Here is a 21,554-nt window from a genome sequence, read left to right on the forward strand (position 1 = left end):
AAGGCTGTGAAGGAAAGAACCCAACATCTCCATTCGTGCGCTTGTTTTAAATCTCATTAATCCAAACAGGACTCCGTGATCTAGGAGCATTTGGAGATGAACACGAACCACTGAAGTGTGGGGAGAGGAAACACCTTGGGCAGGAACCATTGATCTTCTGACCGTCCAGCTCGAAACCCAGCATCGGGCTCTCAGCACTTGACGGCGTATCTGGACCGTGTCTGGAGCACACATCTGGGGTTTATGACGGGCAGAAATTGTTTTCTGAAAAAGGAGACGTCATGCATCTTATTTGGGATGGCAACAGAGACTGACGTGTAGGGAAATAGCTGTTCTGCTTCCTGTGAAACCTTTAGTGTTGAAACCCGCGCTGGGGGTGATGGGCACTTGCCCGGGGCGTCCTCTTAGTCGGCGTGGCTTCCCAGGCTCTGTCCTCTTGTCCCTCTACTCAGCCGGGGTGGGCAGGAACGTCTTCGCGATTTCGCAACTCACCACCTGCTCTACCTTACTCCGCGAGGAAGGATACTGAGTCCTATTTGTAGTGCCATCATTTTGTACTCTTAGGATGAGCCTTGAGTTTCCCTTTAAGATCCCCCCAAGGCACCTTCTAAGTGGTGGGGATGGGGAGACGGTCCTGGATTACCCGGGGGGGGCCACGTTACCACCAAGGTCCTGATGAGTGAAAGAGCGAGGCAGAGGGGCCAGAGCCAAGGTCGATGGGACTCGGAAGCAGAAGTTGGAGAGACGTGCCTGCTGGCTTGGAAGATGGGAGGGTTTGAGTCAAGGGACATGGCAGCCTGCAGAAGCTTGAACACGTGAGGGAATGAATTCCACCCCAGAGCTCTCAGGAGCAACACAGCCTGACAACAACTTGACTTTAACACAAGGGTTTCCATTTGGACTTCTGACCTCCAGAATGTAAAGGTAATAAATCTGTGTTGCTTTAACCCATGGACTTGTAGTGGTTGCCACGGCAGCAACAGGAAACAAATACACTGAATATTTCTGGGGTTGTTTGGTGGTGGTCATTGTTCAGTTGTTCGTTTGTTTGCCAATCTGAGCTCTGCAAGCTCAGGGTTTGAATCTGTCATGTCCAAGGATGTACTTCTAAGCCAGGCACATTGCAAATACCCAATAAATATGTGTTGATGCTTGGGTCAAAAAGGACTTCAGGCCACGAAGGCAGCAGCTTATGGGTCAAGTGAGGCCTCAGACGTGGTCAGAAATGTCTGCAGAAGCCCGCTGCTCACTCCAGCCTGAGCCCTGCGGAAACGAGGGCCAGGCTCCTGGGGAGGGGCAGTTCCCCTTCCTGTGGGGCTGCTGACGTGACAGCCCCGTGACGGGGAGGACCAGCCTCCCAGTGGACACACCCTCGGGTCTCCGTCCTGAGGGCACCGTGGTCTCCTCCATCTGCACCGCCTGGACCACAGGGACGAGACGCCATGACCCCCAGCCTCACGGCCCTGCTCTGCCTCGGTGAGATGGAGGAGGGGGAGGGGAAGCCCTAGGCACGGAGGGACCCCCCCCCCACAGCCAGGCTGCTCTGTCAGGAGACCCCAGGACTCAGGAGGCTCACGGGGAGGAGAGGCGCTGCTCAGGATTCAGGGCAAATCTCTCACAGGGGTCTCTCTTCCAGGGCTGCGTGTGGGCCTGAGGACCCACGTGCAGGCAGGTAAGTGTGTCCCCAGGTGTCCCAGCTCCCTTCTGCTCATGCGGACAAGGGGCCACCCCCAGGCAATGGGGATGGGGAACAGCGGTTCTGGGCTGAAGGAGGGGGAGTCTGGGAGGTTTGGGGCTGAGAGCTGGGGACCTGGGGGTGACGATGTCTTGTGACCCAGCCTCTGACGTCCTTCCAGGAACGCTCCCCAAACCCACCATCTGGGCTGAGCCAGGCTCTGTGATCCCCTGGGGGAGCCCCGTGACCATCTGGTGTCAGGGGACCCTGGGGGCCCGGGAGTTCCGTTTGGATAAAGAGGGAAGCTCAGGTCCCTGGTACACACAGCCCCCACTGGAGCCCAGGGACAAGGGCAAGTTCTCCATCCCACACATGACACCGCCCGACGCAGGGACATACCACTGTTACTATCGCAGACTCACTGAATGGTCAGAGCGCAGTGACCCCCTGGCGCTGCTGGTGGCAGGTGAGAGGACACTCGGGGGTCCCGGCCTCACGCTCCGCCCTCAGGAAGGGGGTCTGCTCTCAGGGCTGTGTCCCTCTCACAGCCCAGCCCTGGGGGAGGGGAGGGGGTGTGAGCCCCATTTCACAAGCTCCCTCCTTCTCTCCTAGGGGCCCACAGCAAACCCACCCTCTCAGCCCTGCCGAGCCCTGTGGTGACCTCGGGAGGGAACGTGACCCTCCAGTGTAGCTCATGGCAGGGACTGGACGGGTTCATTCTGACTAAGGAAGGAGAACCCAAGTCCTCCTGGACCCTGGATGCACAGCGACGCCCCTATGGGCAGACGCAGGCCCTGCTCCCCGTGCGTCCCGTGACCCCCAGCCACAGGTGGACGTTCAGATGCCACGGCTTTTACAGGGACAACCCCCACGTGTGGTCGGCCCCCAGTGACCCCCTGGAGCTCCTGGTCCCAGGTGAGGAAGTCCCACCCTGGCCTCACACACTTTGAGGCACAAGACAGGTTATTAGATGCTTTTCTCCCAGGATTGTCCCAGATGAGAGGGTGGGGTGAGGGGGGAGTGGGGCGCACAGGACAGAGACACAGAGTGTGAGCGACAGTGAGGCCTGGGGACCAGGATGGGAGAAGGGGCTTCACGGGAGGAACCAGCCCCTACAGCCCAGGGCTGGTCTTCCCCCAGGTGTGTCTGGGAAGCCCTCCCTCCTGACCCCGCAGGGCCCTGTCGTGGCCTCTGGACAGAGCCTGACCCTCCAGTGTCGCTCTGACGTCGGCTACGACAGATTCGCTCTGTCCCAGGAGGGGGGACAGGCCCTCCCCCAGCGCCCTGGCCGGCAGCCCCAGGCTGGGCTCTCGCAGGCCGACTTCCCCCTGGGCCCGGTGACCAGCAGCCACGGGGGCCGGTACAGATGCTACGGTGGGCACACCCTCTCCTCCGCGTGGTCGGCCCCCAGTGACCCCCTGGACGTCCTGGTGGCAGGTGAGGAGCCGGCGGGTCGGTCGGGGACCCAGACTCTGCACAGGCCCTGCCGGGGGAGCCCCAGGTGGTGATGCCGGGACCAGGCGTGCGGGGTCCCCAGGGCGGGAGCGAGACAGAGGGAGACGGGGGTGGGCAGGGAGAGGGAGAGACTCAGAGAGAACAGAGACAGACAGCGATGAGGGGCCTCAGGGAGGCCCTGCTGAGTCGCAGTTCAGAACCAGGGGGGCGGGCAGCCCCTCACCCCCCTTCCTCTCTCTAGGATGGTTCCCTGACACGCCCTCCCTCTCGGTGCAGCCGGGCCCCGTGGTGGCCTCAGGAGAGAACGTGACCCTGCTGTGTCAGTCAGGGAGCAGGACGGAAACTTTCCTTCTGTCCAAGGAGGGGGCAGCCCATCCCCCACTGCGTCTTAGATCAAAGTACCAAGATCGGCATTTCCAGGCCGAATTCTCCATGAGTCCTGTGACCTCAGCCCACAATGGGACCTACAGGTGCTACAGCTCACTCAGCAGTAACCCCTACCTGCTGTCACACGCCAGTGCCCCCCGGGAGCTCGTGGTCTCAGGTGAGGGGCCCCAGCCCTGTCCCCTCTGTGTCCCTGCTGTCAGCTCTGAAGGTGGCCCCCTGTCTAGGATAGGAGTGAGGGGGGCTCCAAAGGAGAGTCAAGGGAAGGTCATCTGGAGGAGGGTCCACCCTGCAGAGGGACGGAGGGAAACAAGGCCCTCCTGTCCCTGTTCCTTCTCACGTCCGGTCACCAGACTTCTCAGATGGGAGGAGGGGGAAAGCCAAGGGCAGCCCCAGAGCAGATACAGGACACGAGTGTGAGCCGCGTGTGCGCAGAGTGGGGGGGTCCCAGGGAAGCCACAGCCCCTCACCCAACTACAGGCATTTTCCCAGGATCCTCTGGGGACACCACCACCCACACACAGGGCCCAATTCAAGAGCTGGTGAGTCACTGGGGCTCTCTCCAGTACGTGGACACCTGGCCCCAGGCCTGTCCCTTGAGGTCCTCAGCTGCTCTAAATCCTGACCCAATCTCAGCACAGCTTGTGTCCCAGGGGGGCTGGGCATCAGGTAGACATGCTGGAGTGACCACAGGCTCCCGGGGCTCTGAGGCTGGTGGATGAAGGGGGGGGGGCCGTGGAGAGGGAATTTCGGGGGCCATCCTGGGGGAGAGCAGTGGGCTGATGTGGGGAGAAGCAGCCCCCGACCCTCCCCTCCTTTCCCGACCCCCCAGGAGGCTCTGAAGTTGGGCTCCTTCCCCCCACGGAGCCAGGCCCGCAGACGGGTGAGTGAGGGTCTGTGGGACATAGTGTTGGGTCCAGGGGGGCAGGGCTGAGTTATGCCCTTGGTTCAGGCACCTGTGGAGACGCTGACTTGGACCCCCTTCCCTTGCCTGGGCCTCAGTTTCTCCAAGTGTAAAAGCAGAGAATCGTGGCCCAGAGCTTAGATTTCCTTCAGTTCTGACTTCTGGCTGTGACCCCCCAGGAGAGGAGGCCTCACAGGGAGGCCCCTGAGGATGTGACTGCATGGGGGCCTGTCCCCTCCGCTGCAGTGATGGTGGCATTGTACGGGGAGGGGGAGGGAAAGATGAAGAGTCAACTGCACACAGCCGGCCCCGCCCCCAGTCCCTGCTGTGGTGGGGGAGGGGAGGGTAACAAGGAAGGACCTTCGGCTCCAGATGAGACCCTCGGACAGGCCCCCCTGCAGATGAGAAGCCCCCAGAGCACAAAGCTGGTGTCCACCTTGGGCGGAGCGCAGCAGGAGGACAGCTCAGGGAGCCCACAGCCCTGGGTTCCAATCCCAGCTCTGCCACCTCCAGGCTGGGTCACCTGGGGTTTGTGAATTCCCTCTCTGTGCCTCAGTTTCCTCATCTGTAAAATGGGTGGAGTGGGTTAGAGGAGATAAATGCACAGACCCCAGCACAAGTCTGCACACAGTAGGCACTCAATTAAATGGCACCACTGGCTCACTCATGACATCACAGGTGCCCCAGGTCTCAAATGGCACCTGAGCGTTCTGATCGGGGTCTCGGTGGCCTTCGTCCTGCTGCTCCTCGTCCTCCTCTTCCTCCTCATCCGACACCGGGGTCAGAGCAGACACAGGAAGTCGGGTGAGTAGGGAACGGGGTGACCCAGGCCCCTGCAGGTGGTGGACTTAGGTCACCAGCCAAAGGGAAACCTAAGAGAGTTTCCCTTAGGTTACTAATTAATAATTAGGTTAAGAGATGGGGAAGGTCAGCTTAGAAAAAGATTGTCCAGAGTCTGAAACTCAAAAATCTAGAAAGAAAACACGTACTGTCAGCTGACATGTATAATTCAAGGTATTTTCCTCCTGTTCAATCTCATGAACTGTTGAACATGTACACAAGTATGAGTTCAGGCCTCCTTCTTTCCTCCTGAATCCCATGTGAGGGGCGGGGGTCTTAACAGTCCCAGGGCCGAGCCTCTGTCATCTGCCCCAGCCCAGGGCGAGGCTGATTTCCACCCTCCCGCAGGGGCTACAGACCCACAGCCCAAGGACAGAGGCCTGCAGAGCAGGTAATTCCCACCCCGAAGACCCCCAGGCCCACCCCGCCCGCAGCTCCCCCTCATTCTCCCCCTAACACGCCCGCCTCCTCCCCAGCTCCTGCCCAGCCGCCGCCGCCCAGGACCAGGCCCTCTGTGAGCAGAAGAGGACGGGGTGGGGGACAGAGGGTTCTGGAGGCAGTTGGGGAGGGGAAGGTTGGGAAGGGGTGGGCTCAGGGGGTGCGGACTGAAATCCCACACTTCACCTCACCCCTGGGTCTCAGTGGCCCCTTCTGGATGCACTGCGGGGGCTCCAGCCCTGAGGGACCTCAGGGAATCCCGCCAAGCGATACACAGCCTGTTCCGCCCCAGCAGATGCTGCCGTGAAGGACACACAGCCTGAGGACGGGGTGCAGCTGGACCAGCCGGTGAGACCCCTGCTCCTGTCCCGGCCACCAAAGACCTTCTTGTTGCCAAACTCAGTCCAATGGACACGTCTCTGTCCTCGCATCCCAGCTCCAGCAGCGTCCCACACTGACCTCTCCTTCCGGGCTTCCTGGGTCGTCCTGCTGTGCCTCCACCCCTCCTGTTTCCTTGTGACCTCATGGCCCCTCCTTCGGGGTCCCCTTTCCTGGCTCCTCGTCCTCTGTCTGACCTTCTGGCATTGCAGAGAAGCCCCACGTCTCAAGAGGATTTGTGAATAAGTGAATCACCTGAAAGTCCCCAGGCCCCCCTTCCTTCGTTCACCCAAAAGTGGTGCACAAGGAGAGCACATCCCCCCGGCTCCCTGTAGGAGCTGCAGGTGCAGCAGGGAGCTCACCTGGTGGGGGAGAGAGACTATATGTAAAGAAGCAGGTAGCGTCCTAGAATGCAAGGTCCTGATAAGGAAAGTAAAGCAAGAGAAGGTGACAGAATGCATGGTGGGGGGGCAGCAAGTGCAAAGGTCCTGAGGCAGGGACATGCTTTTGCTGGAAGATGGCCGTGCGGCTGGAGCCAAATGAGCAAGAGAGATAACGTGTTAATACAGAAATCAGAATCGCAGAAAGAATCCAGAGGCTCCAAGGTGTTAGGAGGTCCCCGGAGTTTCCATCAGGAAAGTGACCTGATCTAAGGTTTTAAAGCATGACTCTGGCAACACAGCGGAAAGCTGACGGGAGGAGATCACAGTGGATCCAGGAAGTCCCCTTTCTGTCCCACTCTCTCCCTCCAGCTGAACAGGCGGGATGCAGACCCCCAGGAGGGGACGTACGCCCAGGTGAACCACTCAAGATCAAGACTAAGGCAGGGGGTGGCCACCTCTCCTTCCTCCCTGTCGGGGAGATTGCTGGACACGAAGGACAGACAAGCGGAAGAGGACGGGCAGAGGGACAGTCAGGTGGGTCCCATCCTGTCCGGGTGCCCAGGCTTCCCCCACCCCAACCACATACCCTCCCTCTCCCCCACCGCAGGCCGCCGCATCTGAAGCCCCCCAGGATGTGACCTATGCCCAGCTGAACCACTCGACCTTCAGACGGGAGACTGCACCCCCTGCCCCCCAGTCAGGGGAGCCCCCAGCAGAGCCCAGCGTGTATGCTGCTCTCGCCGTCCGCTAGCTCAGGAAGGACCCAGGCCCCACGCTCCAGGGAGGAAGACTGCACGGACCCCGGAGGGCACAGGAGCTGCCCGCAGTGGACACCACCTAACGACCATTAGCCTGGACTCCCAACCAGGAGCCCCTGGGACCTTTTGGGAGTCACCTGATTCTACCCTCAAAGATAACTAATATCCTTACATTTGGGAAATAATGCAACAGACTTCTCAAAAATCAATGTGTGAACTGAAAACCAAAATCAAAATGAATAAACAAAACAAAAAAACAAAACAGAAGTGGGAAAATGTTTTCAATGAATGATAATGTAAATAATACACATCAAACATATGAACTGAGAAAATTAAGAATCATGAATGAATATATTAGAAAAGCCTTTAAAAAAATCGATGACCTAACATATCACACCAAGACTTTAGGAAAAAATAGCAAATTATTTCAAATGAAGGTAGAACACGGGAATAATAATGACAAGGGTAGCTAATAATGAAGACAACCAAAAAGTAGAGAAAATCAATTAAGGCAAAAAATAAACTCATTCTTGAAAACATTCATGAATCCTAGCCACCACGGCCGAGGGAAAAAGAGAGAAGGCACACATTTCTAATATCATGAAAGAAATTGCAGACAGCACTACAAATCCTACAGACTTTATAAAAATAGTAACAGAACATTATGAAAAATTTGATGCCAACGTACAGAAAATGTAGATGGAATGGAAATCTTCAAGTGTACAATTTACTAAATGGATATAAGAATAAATGGAAAATCTATCACCTTATACATTGATTCTGTAATCAAAACTTACCCACGACTGAACTATATAGAATCTAAAAAAGTCAAAATGAAAGAAATAGTAGAATGGTGGTTACCGGGGTTGGAGAGAGGGGGAAATGGGAAGATATTGGTCAAAAGGCAGAAGCTTCCAGTTACAAAATGAATAAATTCTGGGGATCTAATATACAGCATGGTGGTTATAGCTAATAACCCTGTATCACATTCTTGAGTGTTTTGAAGAGAGCAGATCTTAAATGTTCTCACCAAAAAAAAGAAATTGCAACTATGTGATGGGATGGAGACAAATGCTATGGTGGTCATCATTTTCCGATGTGTAAGTGTACAGTTCAGGAGTCTTCACTGGTGATTTCTTCCAAGCATTTCTGTACTCATGAAAGACACACACACACGCACACGCACACACACACACACACACACACACCCCAAAATTGCACAAACATTTCCTGAGAACAGAAAAAGAAGAAACATACCTCAACACATCAGATCAGGAAAATATTTACACCAAAACCTGACAAGGGAATTATAAATGGGAAAGTCACAGGAAGATTTCTCACATGAGCTTAGATGGAAATCCCTAAACAAAGTGTACACAAATAAGATTTAGTGATATATTAAAAAGACATTACTTCATTACTGTGGGTTTTTTTTTGGAAGGATAGAGTAACTTAAAATTTTAAAAATCTATCACATAATGCAATACCTTAATAGAACAAATAAAAAATAATCATCTTAATAGATGCAGACAAAGCCTTTGATAAAATATACCAACAATTCCTGGTGAAAATAAAATCACATCAGAAATAAAAGGGAATTTCCTTTCATTGATGAAGTCATGTTTAATAATCAACGCTAGACATCATTTGTAAAGGTGAGAACCTGAGGTCCTTTCCTCCACGATTGGCAATGATCCAAGTATGTTCCCCATGACCACTTGTATTCACCAGGGCACTGGAGGCACCAACCAAGTAAGTAAAACAAAACAAAGCGAGAAGCTCTGAAGTGGATAAGAATAATATTGTGTTACTAAGAGACTGCACAGTTGTGTTCGTAGAAAATCCAAAAGAATGTAAAGATGTTCTACTCTAATTAAAAAGGAGTTTTCCAGCATCGCTACATACATGGTCAATACATAGAATTCAACTGCCTTCAAGACTTCCGGTTCTTGATTGAGATGAAGTAAATGAATGTCTCCCTGTTCCATGACTTTATACCAGTGACCTGATTGTATACTCTTGAATTCCAAGAGCCGTAAGATAATAATATTTGGGCTGTTTTAATCCACCAGGTTTGTGGTAATTTGTGGTAAAGGGAAACAATACAACCACTTGAATTTTCTTTTGATTAGTGTTTGCATAGTACATTTTTCATCCTTCTACTTTTTTAATGTGGTAAAATATACACACCATGATATTTACCGCCATTTAAACATTATTAAAGTGTGGAGTTAGTGGCCTTAAGTACATTTACCATGTTCGGCAATCACGACCACTGCCCTTCTTCCAGAACATTTTCATAATCCCAAACAGAAACTCTGTACCCATTAAGCAAGAACTCCCCATGCCCCCTAAGAACCAGCACCTGGTCATCTCCATTCTAATTCCTGCCTTTAGGAATCTGGCTTTCTAGGCTGTTCGTGTAGGTGAAATCATACAAAACGCGACATTTTGTGTCAGCCTTATTTCACTTTGAATAATGTTTGCAAGGTTCATTCATATTGTCATTCTTTTACTTTTAACCTATTTACATGTTATATTAGAAGTGAGCTTCTGGGACTTCCCTGGTGGCACAGTTCTGGGATTTCCCTGGTGGCACAGTGGTTGGGAATCCTCCTGCCAATGCAGGGGACACGGATTCGATCCCTGGTCTGGGAGGATCCCACATGCCATGGAGCAACTAAGCCCGTGTGCCACAACTACTGAGCCCACGTGCCACAACTACTAAAGCCCACGCACCTACAGCCCATGCTCCACAACAAGAGACGCCACCGCAATAAGAAGCCTGTGCACCGCAACAGAGAGTAGCCCCCCCTCCCCGCAACTAGAGAAAGCCCGTGTCAGCAATGAAGACTCAACGCAGCCAAAAATAAATTAATTAATTAATTTATTTATTAAAAAAAAAAGAAGTGAGTTTCTTATGGACTTCATAGTGTAGGTGGTGGTTTTTTCTTTTTCTTTTTTTTTTTTTTTAAATTATTATTATTTATTTATTATTTATTTTTGGCTGTGTTGGGTCTTCGTTTCTGTGCGAGGACTTTCTCTAGTTGCGGCAAGTGGGGGCCACTCTTCATCACGGTGCGCGGGCCTCTCACTATCGCGGCCTCTCTTGTTGCGGAGCACAGGCTCCAGACGCGCAGGCTCAGTAGTTGTGGCTCACGGGCCTAGTTGCTCCGCAACATGTGGGATCTTCCCAGACCAGGGCTCGAACCCGTGTCCCCTGCATTGGCAGGCAGATTCTCAACCACTGCGCCACCAGGGAAGCCCTGTCATTTTATTTTTTTTTAAATTTGGTCCCCCCTCTTTCTTGTTCTTCTATTTACCCTTTCCTGGGATTTAAAAATATTTTTAGCATTCCATTTTAATTTCTTTATTGGTGCTGTAACTATAAGTCTTTGAATGCTGTTGAAGTGGCTGCTCTGGAGATTATCAGATACATACCTAACTTTACACAGTAAAGATAGAGTTAGTATTTTACCTCTTCAAGGGAAATGTAGAAACCTTACAAATCTATAGGTCTCTTTATTCTTACCCCTTTATGCTGTAGTTGTTGTATGTGTTATCTCTACATAGAAGCCCAGGGCTGTGTCGGGGCCTATGGGGCCAGGTCAAGGTGAGTGAGCTCTCCGCAGACCTCCTGCTGCAGCTCCACAACCGCCACCCCCGTCACCTGAGGGGAGAAGAGCAGGTCTGGGCTGATGGCGACCAGTCTGGGGATGGCTGTGGAGTGACATCTTGGGAAACTGAGGCCAGGAGGGCACCCCTGACACTTCAGGTCTGCATCCTTTCAGGACAAACTGAAACCCTACGTGTTCATCTTCGCCTCCTAATTAGATGCAAATGAGACATTGGAGATGCTCACCTCCGGGTACCGAGACTGGCACGATTAGGTCCAGAGACTCATTAAAGATCGAAGAGATTACTTACGCATTTCTGCATCTCCTCACCTATACCCTGTCTTTTTTGTTCTCAGGGGTAACTGACATTCTCAGTCCATCACAAAATAAGTCAGACGCCAACAGTGATGAGTAGGAGAAATTCTCAATTTGGGGTTGGGCTCCGAGGGTCACAACCTGTTAATGGAATGCAGGTGACCTGAGTGGACATGTAGGGAGCCTAGGGTGATTTGGGTCTGCTCTGACCTCTGTGACCTCTTTGTCCACAGTTCCTAGCCTCACACCCCCAAGGCTACACAGTGGAGAATCTCATCCGGATGGGCGTGGCTGGCTTGATCCTGCTGGGCCTCAGGATTCTGCTCTTTCAGGCTCCACACGGCCACGGAGGAACCCAAGATGCAGCCAGGAGGTAAACACAGAGGGAACAAACCCACCATTCGGTGAGTTCGATCCTTGTATGACTAGGAGGTTTGGGAGGAAAATCTGCAGTATGAATTGAGGGAACTGTCTGCTGGGAATTTCAAGGGGTATAAATGCTGGCATGCAGGAAATGCCTGGGTTGTTGCCTGTAGAGACTCTTCTGTAATTAAAGTGTGGTAATTTCCCTCCTTACCATTACTGATTATTCTTGACTACTCCCCTTCTTTTTTCACTCCTGTGATTTCAGGCTATATCCACATCACAGGTGTGGGTCCACATCTAAAGTCACCTTCATGCTCTGCCACTTTCTTGTAATACATTTTGCTTTATTTCTAATTTCCACACTGACTGGTGTGTGCTATTGACCTCTATCCCTTCAGCCTAGAACCAGAATATGTTTTAAGCAACTGAGTAAATGGGTGAAATTCAGGTCTAGTTTAAAACACATAAATCCAAAACCATTTCCGAAAACCCTCTCTGGACCCCCTCAAGTCTTATTCTCCTCCAAAATGATACACGGAAGTGTTTCTGCCAAAATACCGTCAGTTTGAATGAGCACAAAGTGGACTTCCCTGGTGGCGCAGTGGTTCAGAATCCGCGAGCCACAACGACTGAGCCTGTGTGCCACAACGACTGAGCCTGTGTGCCACAACTACTGAAGCCCGCGCTCCTAGAGCCTGTGCTCCGCAACAAGAGAAGCCACTGCAATGAGAAGCCCACGCACCGCAACAAAGAGTAGCCCCGGCTTGCCACAGCTAGAGAAAGCCCACGCACAGCAATGAAGACCTAATGCAGCCAAAAATAAATAAATAAATAAATTTATGAATGAGCACAAGGGGTCTGAAGTGACAGCCAGGTGGTGTGCTGGCAAACCAGCTCTACGAAAACATCGCTTTTTCTCAACGTTCTGATTTGTTTACATTATCTGTTTCTTTGGTAAATACTCCCTTCATGCCCAAATTCAAGATGCCAGTTTGAATGCACTGGATACACAGCTGGGAATAGAATCAACTTTCACAAGTGAGTAAGAGCCAACTGTGGCACCTCACAGATGACCCCCAGGTCCTTCTATTCTGTAGGTCATAGTAATTTCCACCTCAATCTTATGCCACGGTGTCAGTGAAATTGTGATGCCCAAATCCTAGTACGTTCACATTAGAGGTAAATAGAAAACAGACGCATAATCAGTTGTGGGAGAAACGCTGAGCCTGACATGAAGGTTTCACATGGGAGATGTGAGACCAAGCAGGTCGGACACGCCCAAGTCTCTCAGATGTATGCATTTCTCCCCTGCGGACCCCTTCACCTTTGCCCCTTAATGATAATTTGGGCGAGTATAGAATTCCTCACTCACAGTTAATTCCTTGACTGTATTTTCCCCATATCTTTTGGCATTTTCTCCCTTCAATTTCCTTCCCTTTGCTGCGAAATAGCAAGACACACATTTCACGTATAGACACATGCACCCTAGCAATTGTAAGTTCTCCCTACCTCTCTGTAAAAGACCAACAATTGGCCTTTCATACTGTCGCAGACATTGTCCTCACCGATTTCATTCTGAAATTCACAATATCCTTGGGCCCTTCTCTTTCTATTTCTCATCTACCTTAACTTTCTAATTCCAGTCTCTCTGTACTGCATCCTAAACAATCTCAACATTGTATTCCAAGTTCATAATTGGCTCTTCAGCTGTATCTTCTCCTTGATGGAAAGAATATCTTGAGTGTATTAATGAAAGTATTATTTTTTACCTGTAAGGTGTTTGCCTAATTCATTGCTAAAATCCTATATACTTCTGCAATATAATCCCTTTTGCTGTTTCCAGAATTTATTTTCCTTCTTTAATTTTTCAGATGTGTAAGCATGCTTAAATTAAAATGTTTCACATATTCCTAGTATTCTATCTCCTTGGATAGGAGAATACAAGTTACTAGCTCTGTAGTTAGTCTTCTTAGCACTATTTCTCACGATTAGGATTTATCTTTTATGTTCATTCCTAATGTTCAGCTCCCAGACACCTGATTTTCTATAGAGAGTTTCTCCCAGGTCTGTCCTGACATCCAGAGCGGAAATGGGTGAACTCTTGCAGCCGCCCTGCCCCACAACATCCGCTCTCTCAAACTTAGCATCTGACTAGGCATGTACCTGGCAGGGACGACCCCAAGGTGAGCCTCACACTCACAGGTGGGACAGATATCCATGTACAATTATAACGAATTGACCCTGTTTTACAACCGCACAGAGGACACGGCTCAGTGCTGACCTTGGGGCTGGGTCAGCGGGCAGAGATATCCCAGTGCCTGGCCACAAACGAGGTGGAGGGGCAACACCGATTCCAAACTTGACCTGAAGCCCTGAGCCCTCCCCGCCTGTGAGGACCTGAGGTCCCTGTCCTTCCACACAGAGGTGGAAACCTCTATTCTAATGACCACTTGCTGGACTCAGGCACTGGTGGTCACTAAGCTTTCACCTCTTTTTTTTTGTTATGGTTCCTTCTCTATTTAAGAAACTTTCATTTCTCTTCTCCTATAATAGACCATGCCGATGTATTTCATAAAAAACATAAGTAGCGGGAATGCCCTGGTGGCGCAGTGGTTAAGAATCCGCCTGCCAATGCAGGGGACGCGGGTTCAAGCCCTGGTCTAGGAAGATCCCACATGACGTGGAGCAACTAAGCCCGTGCGCCACAACTACTGAGCCTGAGCTCTAGAGCCCGTGTGCCACAACTACTGAAGCCCGCACGCCTAGAGCCCATGCTCTGCAACAAGAGAAGCCACCGCAATGAGAAGCCCGCGCACTGCAACGAAGAGTAGCCCCCACTCGCCACAAGTAGAGAAAGCCCACGTGCAGCAACGAACACCCAACGCAGCCAAAAACAAATAAATAAATAAACAACAAAAAAACCCACCATAAGTAGCATTTCTCAGTGTCAGGAGCAGATGGGGGTCGTGAGTGGGCACATCAGTCGTCCACCCTGACTGTGGGGTCTGACACCTTGACCCTCTCATGTCTCATCCCGAATGTCTTAATCAGGTCTAGAAATTAACCAATATTGGGTCCCATCCATGTCCTGGCACCACTGAGCCCACAACCTGTCTGAAGAGTGGGGTTCAAACAACATGCTGCAGGCGAGGAAACTGAGGCTCAGAGACATAACTTCAGGGCTCAGGGTACACGGGGGAGGATGATGAGGAATATTTAAATTCAATCAGCTTTGTCCCCCACGTCAGAGCACTAACCCGCTCTCTGTCCCATAAAAGTGAAGACAGGAGCACATAATAAGGAGACAATGCCCAAGGAACAAAGAGCACCGAGGAGAAAGGAATGACTCAGGGGCTTGTTCCCAGGAAGGTGGGGCGGACGCTGTTTCAAGGAAAAGGGAGAAGTCCCTGAAGGGGGCTGAGTTAGAAAGAAAACCCACACCGCGGGGCCAGGGGAGCAGGCATGTTTCCTTCCTTATTTCCCTGAACTTCTCCTCTGTGCTCATTGCCACGTTGACCTCCACTGAGCTGTAGGTAGATGTTAAACGTGCGTCTCTGCTGACCTGAGCTCTGCGGGGCAGCAGGAACCTGCATCCTCCCTGAAGCATCGCCAGGGCCTCGGTGACTCCGTCCATGGTGAAGACCCCACAGGGACGTGCTGATGGATGGGCTGAGGATGAAGGAGACCCCACGGCGAGGCTCTGAGAGGGAAGGACGCGCCCGGGTCACCCTCACCTGGAAGGGGCGTCTCAGGAAGACACCGGGTCTGTCATGGGAATGAGGGCCAGGCTGTCAAGCAGGGGCAGTTCCCCTTCCTGTGGGGCTGCTGACGTGACAGCCCCGTGACGGGGAGGACCAGCCTCCCAGTGGACACACCCTCGGGTCTCCGTCCTGAGGGCACCGTGGTCTCCTCCATCTGCACCGCCTGGACCACAGGGACGAGACGCCATGACCCCCAGCCTCACGGCCCTGCTCTGCCTCGGTGAGATGGAGGAGGGGGAGGGGAAGCCCTAGGCACGGAGGGACCCCCCCCCCCACAGCCAGGCTGCTCTGTCAGGAGACCCCAGGACTCAGGAGGCTCACGGGGAGGAGAGGCGCTGCTCAGGGTTCAGGGCAAATCTCTCACAGGGGTCTCTCTTCCAGGGCTGCGTGTGGGCCTGAGGACCCACGTGCAGGCAGGTGAGTCTGTCCCCAGGTGTCCCAGCTCCCTCCTGCTCATGGGGACAAGGGGCCACCCCCAGGCAATGGGGATGGGGAACAGCGGTTCTGGGCTGAAGGAGGGGGAGTCTGGGAGGTTTGGGGCTGAGAGCTGGGGACCTGGGGGTGACGATGTCTTGTGACCCAGCCTCTGACGTCCTTCCAGGGACCCTCCCCAAACCCACCATCTGGGCTGAGCCAGGCTCTGTGATCCCCTGGGGGAGCCCCGTGACCATCTGGTGTCAGGGGACCCTGGGGGCCTGGGAGTTCTATTTGGATAAAGAGGGAAGCTCAGCTCCCTGGGACAGACGGCCCCCACTGGAGCCCAGGAACAAGGGCAAGTTCTCCATCCCACACATGACACCGCCCGACGCAGGGACATATCACTGTTACTATCGCAGACTCACTGGCTGGTCAGAGCGCAGTGACCCCCTGGCGCTGGTGGTGGCAGGTGAGAGGACACTCGGGGGTCCCGGCCTCACGCTCTGCCCTCAGGAAGGGGGTCTGCTCTCAGGGCTGTGTCCCTCTCACAGCCCAGCCCTGGGGGAGGGGAGGGGGTGTGAGCCCCATTTCACAAGCTCCCTCCTTCTCTCCTAGGGGCCCACAGCAAACCCACCCTCTCAGCCCTGCCGAGCCCTGTGGTGACCTCGGGAGGGAACGTGACCCTCCGGTGTAGCTCACGGCAGGGACTGGACGGGTTCATTCTGACTAAGGAAGGAGAACACAAGTCCTCCTGGACCCTGGATGCACAGCGACGCCCCTATGGGCAGACGCAGGCCCTGCTCCCCGTGGGTCCCGTGACCCCCAGCCACAGGTGGACGTTCAGATGCCACGGCTTTTACAGGGACACCCCCCACGTGTGGTCAGCACCCAGTGACCCCCTGGAGCTCCTGGTCCCAGGTGAGGAAGTCCCACCCTGGCCTCACACACTTTGAGGCACAAGACAGATTATTAGATGCTTTTCTCCCAGGATTGTCCCAGATGAGAGGGTGGGGTGAGGGGGGAGTGGGGCGCACAGGACAGAGACACAGAGTGTGAGCGACAGTGAGGCCTGGGGACCAGGATGGGAGAAGGGGCTTCACGGGAGGAACCAGCCCCTACAGCCCAGGGCTGGTCTTCCCCCAGGTGTGTCCGGGAAGCCCTCCCTCCTGACCCCGCAGGGCCCTGTCGTGGCCTCTGGACAGAGCCTGACCCTCCAGTGTCGCTCTGACGTCGGCTACGACAGATTCGCTCTGTCCCAGGAGGGGGGACAGGCCCTCCCCCAGCGCCCTGGCCGGCAGCCCCAGGCTGGGCTCTCGCAGGCCGACTTCCCCCTGGGCCCGGTGACCAGCAGCCACGGGGGCCGGTACAGATGCTACGGTGGGCACACCCTCTCCTCCGCGTGGTCGGCCCCCAGTGACCCCCTGGACGTCCTGGTGGCAGGTGAGGAGCCGGCGGGTCGGTCGGGGACCCAGACTCTGCACAGGCCCTGCCGGGGGAGCCCCAGGTGGTGATGCCGGGACCAGGCGTGCGGGGTCCCCAGGGCGGGAGCGAGACAGAGGGAGACGGGGGTGGGCAGGGAGAGGGAGAGACTCAGAGAGAACAGAGACAGACAGCGATGAGGGGCCTCAGGGAGGCCCTGCTGAGTCGCAGTTCAGAACCAGGGGGGCGGGCAGCCCCTCACCCCCCTTCCTCTCTCTAGGATGGTTCCCTGACACGCCCTCCCTCTCGGTGCAGCCGGGCCCCGTGGTGGCCTCAGGAGAGAACGTGACCCTGCTGTGTCAGTCAGGGAGCAGGACGGAAACTTTCCTTCTGTCCAAGGAGGGGGCAGCCCATCCCCCACTGCGTCTTAGATCAAAGTACCGAGGTCGGCATTTCCAGGCCGAATTCTCCATGAGTCCTGTGACCTCAGCCCACAATGGGACCTACAGGTGCTACAGCTCACTCAGCAGTGACCCCTACCTGCTGTCACACGCCAGTGCCCCCCGGGAGCTCGTGGTCTCAGGTGAGGGGCCCTGACCCTGTCCTTTCTGACTCAGCTCAGGGCTCTGTCCCCTGAGCACTCTGGGCTGGGGTGTGAGTGAGGGGGCTGTGAGGGAGGGTCACCCAGAGGGGGATCTGCCCCTCGGAGGCCCTCCCATCCCCTGCCACCCCACCCCCTCACCTGGGATCCTGGAGGTGACAGGTGGGCAGCGGGAGGGTCTTGGGTAGGACACAGGGCAGGTGAGGGGAAGAGTTTAGTGAGGTGGGGACTCCAGGGCCAGCCCCACCCCCTTCCTGTCCTCATTCCCAGGACCCGCAGGGGGCCCCAGCCCCCCACCGACAGGCCCCAGTTCAACAACTGGGGAGTCCCTGAGGCCTCTCTGTTCAGGGGGAGCACTGGCCACCCCAGGGCAGTTGGAGACTCTCTCGGAGGATCTAATGCCCCTCAGCTCCGCGGGGACAGGTTTGTCTCCCGAAGGGACTAGAATCCAGCAAAGATGCAGGGGGCCCCCAGGGACCCAGGGGCTCTGAGGCTGGTGGAGGAAGGGTGGGGGGAAGAGGGAGACGCTGGGGGCGAGCGTAGGGCAGGAGCATTGGGCTGCGTGGGGAGAAGCAGCCCCCGCCCCTCAGCCCCCGTCCTGACCCCCAGGGGGCTCTGGGGATCAGCTCCCCACCGTGGAGTCAGGCCCGCAGTGGGGTGAGGGAGGGTCCTTGGGACGTGGTGGTGGGGCTGGGGGGCAGGGCTGGGTCACACCTCAGTTACCAACTGAAGCGCCTGTTCAGGTGAAGGGCCCGCACTCCCTACTGTCTGAGCTCGGTCAGCTCAGGGTCCTGTCCTCAGGAATGTCTGAGACAGTAAGATAAGAGGGGGCACAGGGGGCTCCACAGAGGAGGACACAGAACCCAGGAGAAGGGCTCGTGTCTCCCCAACTCCCCTCTCACACCCTCACTTTATGGTTCTCATGAGCAGGTGACACCATCCACCCACCACAAAACAAGTCAGACGCCAGCAGTGATTAGTCAAAGACGTCCTCAGTTATGGGGCTGGGCTCTGCGTTTCTGTCCTGTTGAGGACAGAACAAAAGGAACCTGTACCCTGGGTGAACATCCAGGATTCTGGGGTGATTCAGATCTGCTCTGACCTCTGTGACCTCTTTGTCCACAAATCCTAGCCTCACACCCCCAAGACTACACAGTGGAGAATCTCATCCGGATGGGCGTGGCTGGCTTGATCCTGCTGGGCCTCGGGATTCTGCTCTTTCAGGCTCCACACGGCCACGGAGGAACGCAAGATGCAGCCAGGAGCTGAACACAAGAGGGAACCATGCACCGTCCCGAGTGGCGGAGCCCTGGACATGGCCTTATGTGCCCAGGACGTTCTGGAAGAGAATCTGCAGCACGTGTTGTGTGAACTGTCTGACCGGGGAGGGAGAGACACGGTGTGGGTGCAGGAGAAGGTGTGGGAGTCCCTGTGGAGGCCTGGGCCTCGGTTAACCATGGTGCCTTCCCTCCCCACCAGTGGTGACTCTCCCTGCCTGCCCCGGCCCCTCTCACCCCTGTGCCGTGAGGCACATCCCACATGGCAGGTCTGCGTCCACACCTTACGCATGTTCTTGCTCTGGCCCACTTTCATGTAATACATTTGTTTATTTTTAATTTCCACATTGGCTGCTGCGTGCTATCGACCTCCATCCCTTCACTCAGAAACAGAATGTCGTTAAAGTAACTGAATAAATGGGTGAACTTGGGGTCCTGTTTCGAACAGAGAAATCCAAAACTCTTCCCTAAAACTCTCTCTGGGCCCCTCAAGCCCTTCTCTCCTTGTCAGATGACACCTGGTATAGTTTCTCCAGAAACACCATCAGTGTGAAGGAACACCCTGGCGTTTGAAGTGACAGCCAGCTCCTGTGCTGGTAAATGGGCTTAGGAATTTATCGTTTTGTAAAAAGCCCAGATGTGTGGCATTTGTCTCTTTCTTTAGTGTAAATACTCTCTTCGTGGCCAACCTCGTGGTACCTGTATGAACGCGCTGAAGGCAGAGTGGGGAAGTAATGAGTAGAATTCTCTTTCCCAGAGAACTGAGTCTGATCCAGCTGGAGCACAGCTCAGTGTTGACCCCGATGCACACAGATGAGTCCTTTATATAAAGCATCATGATTAGATCATTTCCACGTCAGTTTTATGCCCTGGTTTCCATGAAATGATGATTTCAAACTCCTAGTCCATCCACATGAGAGGCAAAAGAGAAAACAATGGAAATCTCAGCTGTGGGAGAAACACTGAGCACTTTAAATCCCAGTACATTATTGGTAGGTGTACTAATTGCCTCAGTCAATTTGGGGAGTAAATAAGAATCATCGGTTAAAAGGAAGAGACACGCAGCTCTGACCCACAGTTATATAACCTAGAGGAACATGTGTACATAACCATGAGTATACATTCAGGAGAACTTTGACAGAGGGGTCGTTCATATTAGACGAAATCATAGAAACAAATCTCACCAAAAATGAATGGATTGTTATACATATGAAACCGAATTTTATATGACAGAAAAATACACAAAGTTAAACTCTACAATAATACAGATCAATTTTCAAGCATGATAGTCAATAAGTAAAGAAAAACTATAAGAGTGTACTTCTTATACCAAATTCAAAAGCAGGCAATGTGGAACCCAACTAAACAAAATAAGAATTTAAAGAGGAAAAATAACAATTGATACCAGAGAAATACAAAAAATCATAAGAGAATACTATAAACAATTCTGTGCTAACAAACTGGACAACCTAGAAGAAATGGACACGTTTTAGGAACATGCAGCCCACCAAAACTGAATTGAGAAGATAGTTAATTTTGAATAGACTGATCACTACGACTGAAATAGAATCCAGCATGGACATATATACACTACCAAAGGTAAAACAGATAGCTAGTGGGAAGCAGCCGCATAGCACAGGGAGATCAGCTGGGTGCTTTGTGACCACCTAGAGGGGTGGGATAGGGAGGATGGGAGGGAGGGAGACGCAAGAGGGAGGAGATATGGAGATATATGTATATGTATAGCTGATTCACTTTGTTATAAAGCAGAAATTAACACACCATTATAAAGCAATTATACTCCAATAAAGATGTTAAAAAAAAAAAAACCTCCCTGCAAACAAACATCCAGGACTGGATGACTTCATGAGAGAATTCTGCCAAACATAAAAAGAAGATCTTATACTGATCGTTCTCAAACACTTCCAAAAGACTGAAGAGGAGGAAACAGTCCCAAAGGCATTGTATGAAGCCACAATCACCCTGATACCCAAAACCAGACAGACACTACCAAAAAAGAAAATTACAGACCAATATTTCTGATGAATAGAGATGCAAAAATGCTTAACAAAATATCAGCAAACCAAATCCAACAACACATAAAAAGAATCATACACCATGATCAAGTTGGATTCATGCCAGGGTCACAAGGATGGTTCAACATACACAAATCAATCAAGTGTGATACAACATATCAACAAAAGAAAAGACAAAACCGATTCCGCACTAGGAACTCCAGTTGGAAGAGCCGGGTGCGAGGCCTCTGCACGTGGTGCCCTGTGAGCAAGTGAAACCAGACTAAACACAAAGGAAAAAAAAGAAAAGCCAGGGCTTCCCTGGTGGCACAGTGGTTGAGAATCTGCCTGCTAATTCAGGGGACACGGGTTCGAGCCCTGCTCTGGGAAGATCCCACATGCTGCGGAGCAACTAGGCCTGTGAGCCACAACTACTGAGCCTGCGCGTCTGGAGCCTGTGCTCCGCAACAAGAGAGGCCGCGACAGTGAGAGGCCCACGCACCGCGATGAAGAGGGGCCCCCGCTTGCCACAACTGGAGAAAGCCCTCGCA

At 53.2% G+C, this 21,554-nt stretch overlaps 3 protein-coding genes across 12 annotated transcripts in view; 2 read left to right on the top strand and 1 right to left on the bottom strand.

Annotated features, from left to right (window-relative positions):
• Positions 1-21,554, bottom strand: part of CDC42EP5 (CDC42 effector protein 5) — an 84,874-nt gene that overhangs the window by 34,602 nt on the left and 28,718 nt on the right. The window lies entirely within an intron of this gene.
• On the top strand, positions 1,297-10,163 carry LOC309648191 (leukocyte immunoglobulin-like receptor subfamily B member 3). Of its 9 annotated transcripts, none has more exons than XM_082436568.1 (12): positions 1,297-1,476; positions 1,637-1,672; positions 2,288-2,590; positions 2,816-3,112; positions 3,372-3,674; positions 4,347-4,397; positions 5,097-5,222; positions 5,607-5,649; positions 5,735-5,772; positions 5,992-6,044; positions 6,827-6,991; positions 7,065-10,163. In XM_082436568.1, the coding sequence occupies exons 1-12, from the start codon at positions 1,443-1,445 to the stop codon at positions 7,206-7,208; spliced, it is 1,593 nt and encodes a 530-aa protein (XP_082292694.1). In that variant the 5' UTR covers positions 1,297-1,442; the 3' UTR covers positions 7,209-10,163. The 9 variants fall into 9 exon arrangements, 8 of the variants coding, with proteins under 8 accessions (XP_082292694.1, XP_082292698.1, XP_082292695.1 ...); XM_082436572.1 differs by having other exon boundaries at positions 6,827-6,871; XM_082436569.1 differs by having other exon boundaries at positions 5,616-5,649.
• Positions 15,209-19,419, top strand: LOC309648219 (leukocyte immunoglobulin-like receptor subfamily A member 6). 2 transcript variants are annotated; one of them, XM_082436642.1, is made up of 7 exons: positions 15,209-15,494; positions 15,656-15,691; positions 15,876-16,160; positions 16,307-16,609; positions 16,835-17,131; positions 17,391-17,693; positions 18,844-19,419. In XM_082436642.1, the coding sequence occupies exons 1-7, from the start codon at positions 15,461-15,463 to the stop codon at positions 18,978-18,980; spliced, it is 1,395 nt and encodes a 464-aa protein (XP_082292768.1). In that variant the 5' UTR covers positions 15,209-15,460; the 3' UTR covers positions 18,981-19,419. The 2 variants fall into 2 exon arrangements, with proteins under 2 accessions (XP_082292768.1, XP_082292769.1); XM_082436643.1 differs by lacking the exon at positions 15,876-16,160.

The sequence above is a fragment of the Balaenoptera physalus genome, assembly GCF_965194825.1.
Source record: "Balaenoptera physalus genome assembly, chromosome: 19".
Lineage (NCBI taxonomy): Eukaryota > Metazoa > Chordata > Mammalia > Artiodactyla > Balaenopteridae > Balaenoptera > Balaenoptera physalus.

What these genes read in the sequence shown, in the direction of transcription:
- LOC309648219 (XM_082436642.1), top strand. Translation starts at nt 15,461, where the DNA reads ATGACCCCCAGCCTCACGGCCCTGCTCTGCCTCG. An exon ending in CCTGGCGCTGGTGGTGGCAG is followed by an intron (nt 16,161 to 16,306) that starts GTGAGAGGACAC and finishes CTTCTCTCCTAG; the next exon opens with GGGCCCACAGCAAACCCACC. An exon ending in CCTGGAGCTCCTGGTCCCAG is followed by an intron (nt 16,610 to 16,834) that starts GTGAGGAAGTCC and finishes GTCTTCCCCCAG; the next exon opens with GTGTGTCCGGGAAGCCCTCC.
- LOC309648191 (XM_082436568.1), top strand. Translation starts at nt 1,443, where the DNA reads ATGACCCCCAGCCTCACGGCCCTGCTCTGCCTCG. An exon ending in CCTGGAGCTCCTGGTCCCAG is followed by an intron (nt 2,591 to 2,815) that starts GTGAGGAAGTCC and finishes GTCTTCCCCCAG; the next exon opens with GTGTGTCTGGGAAGCCCTCC. An exon ending in GAGCAGACACAGGAAGTCGG is followed by an intron (nt 5,223 to 5,606) that starts GTGAGTAGGGAA and finishes ACCCTCCCGCAG; the next exon opens with GGGCTACAGACCCACAGCCC.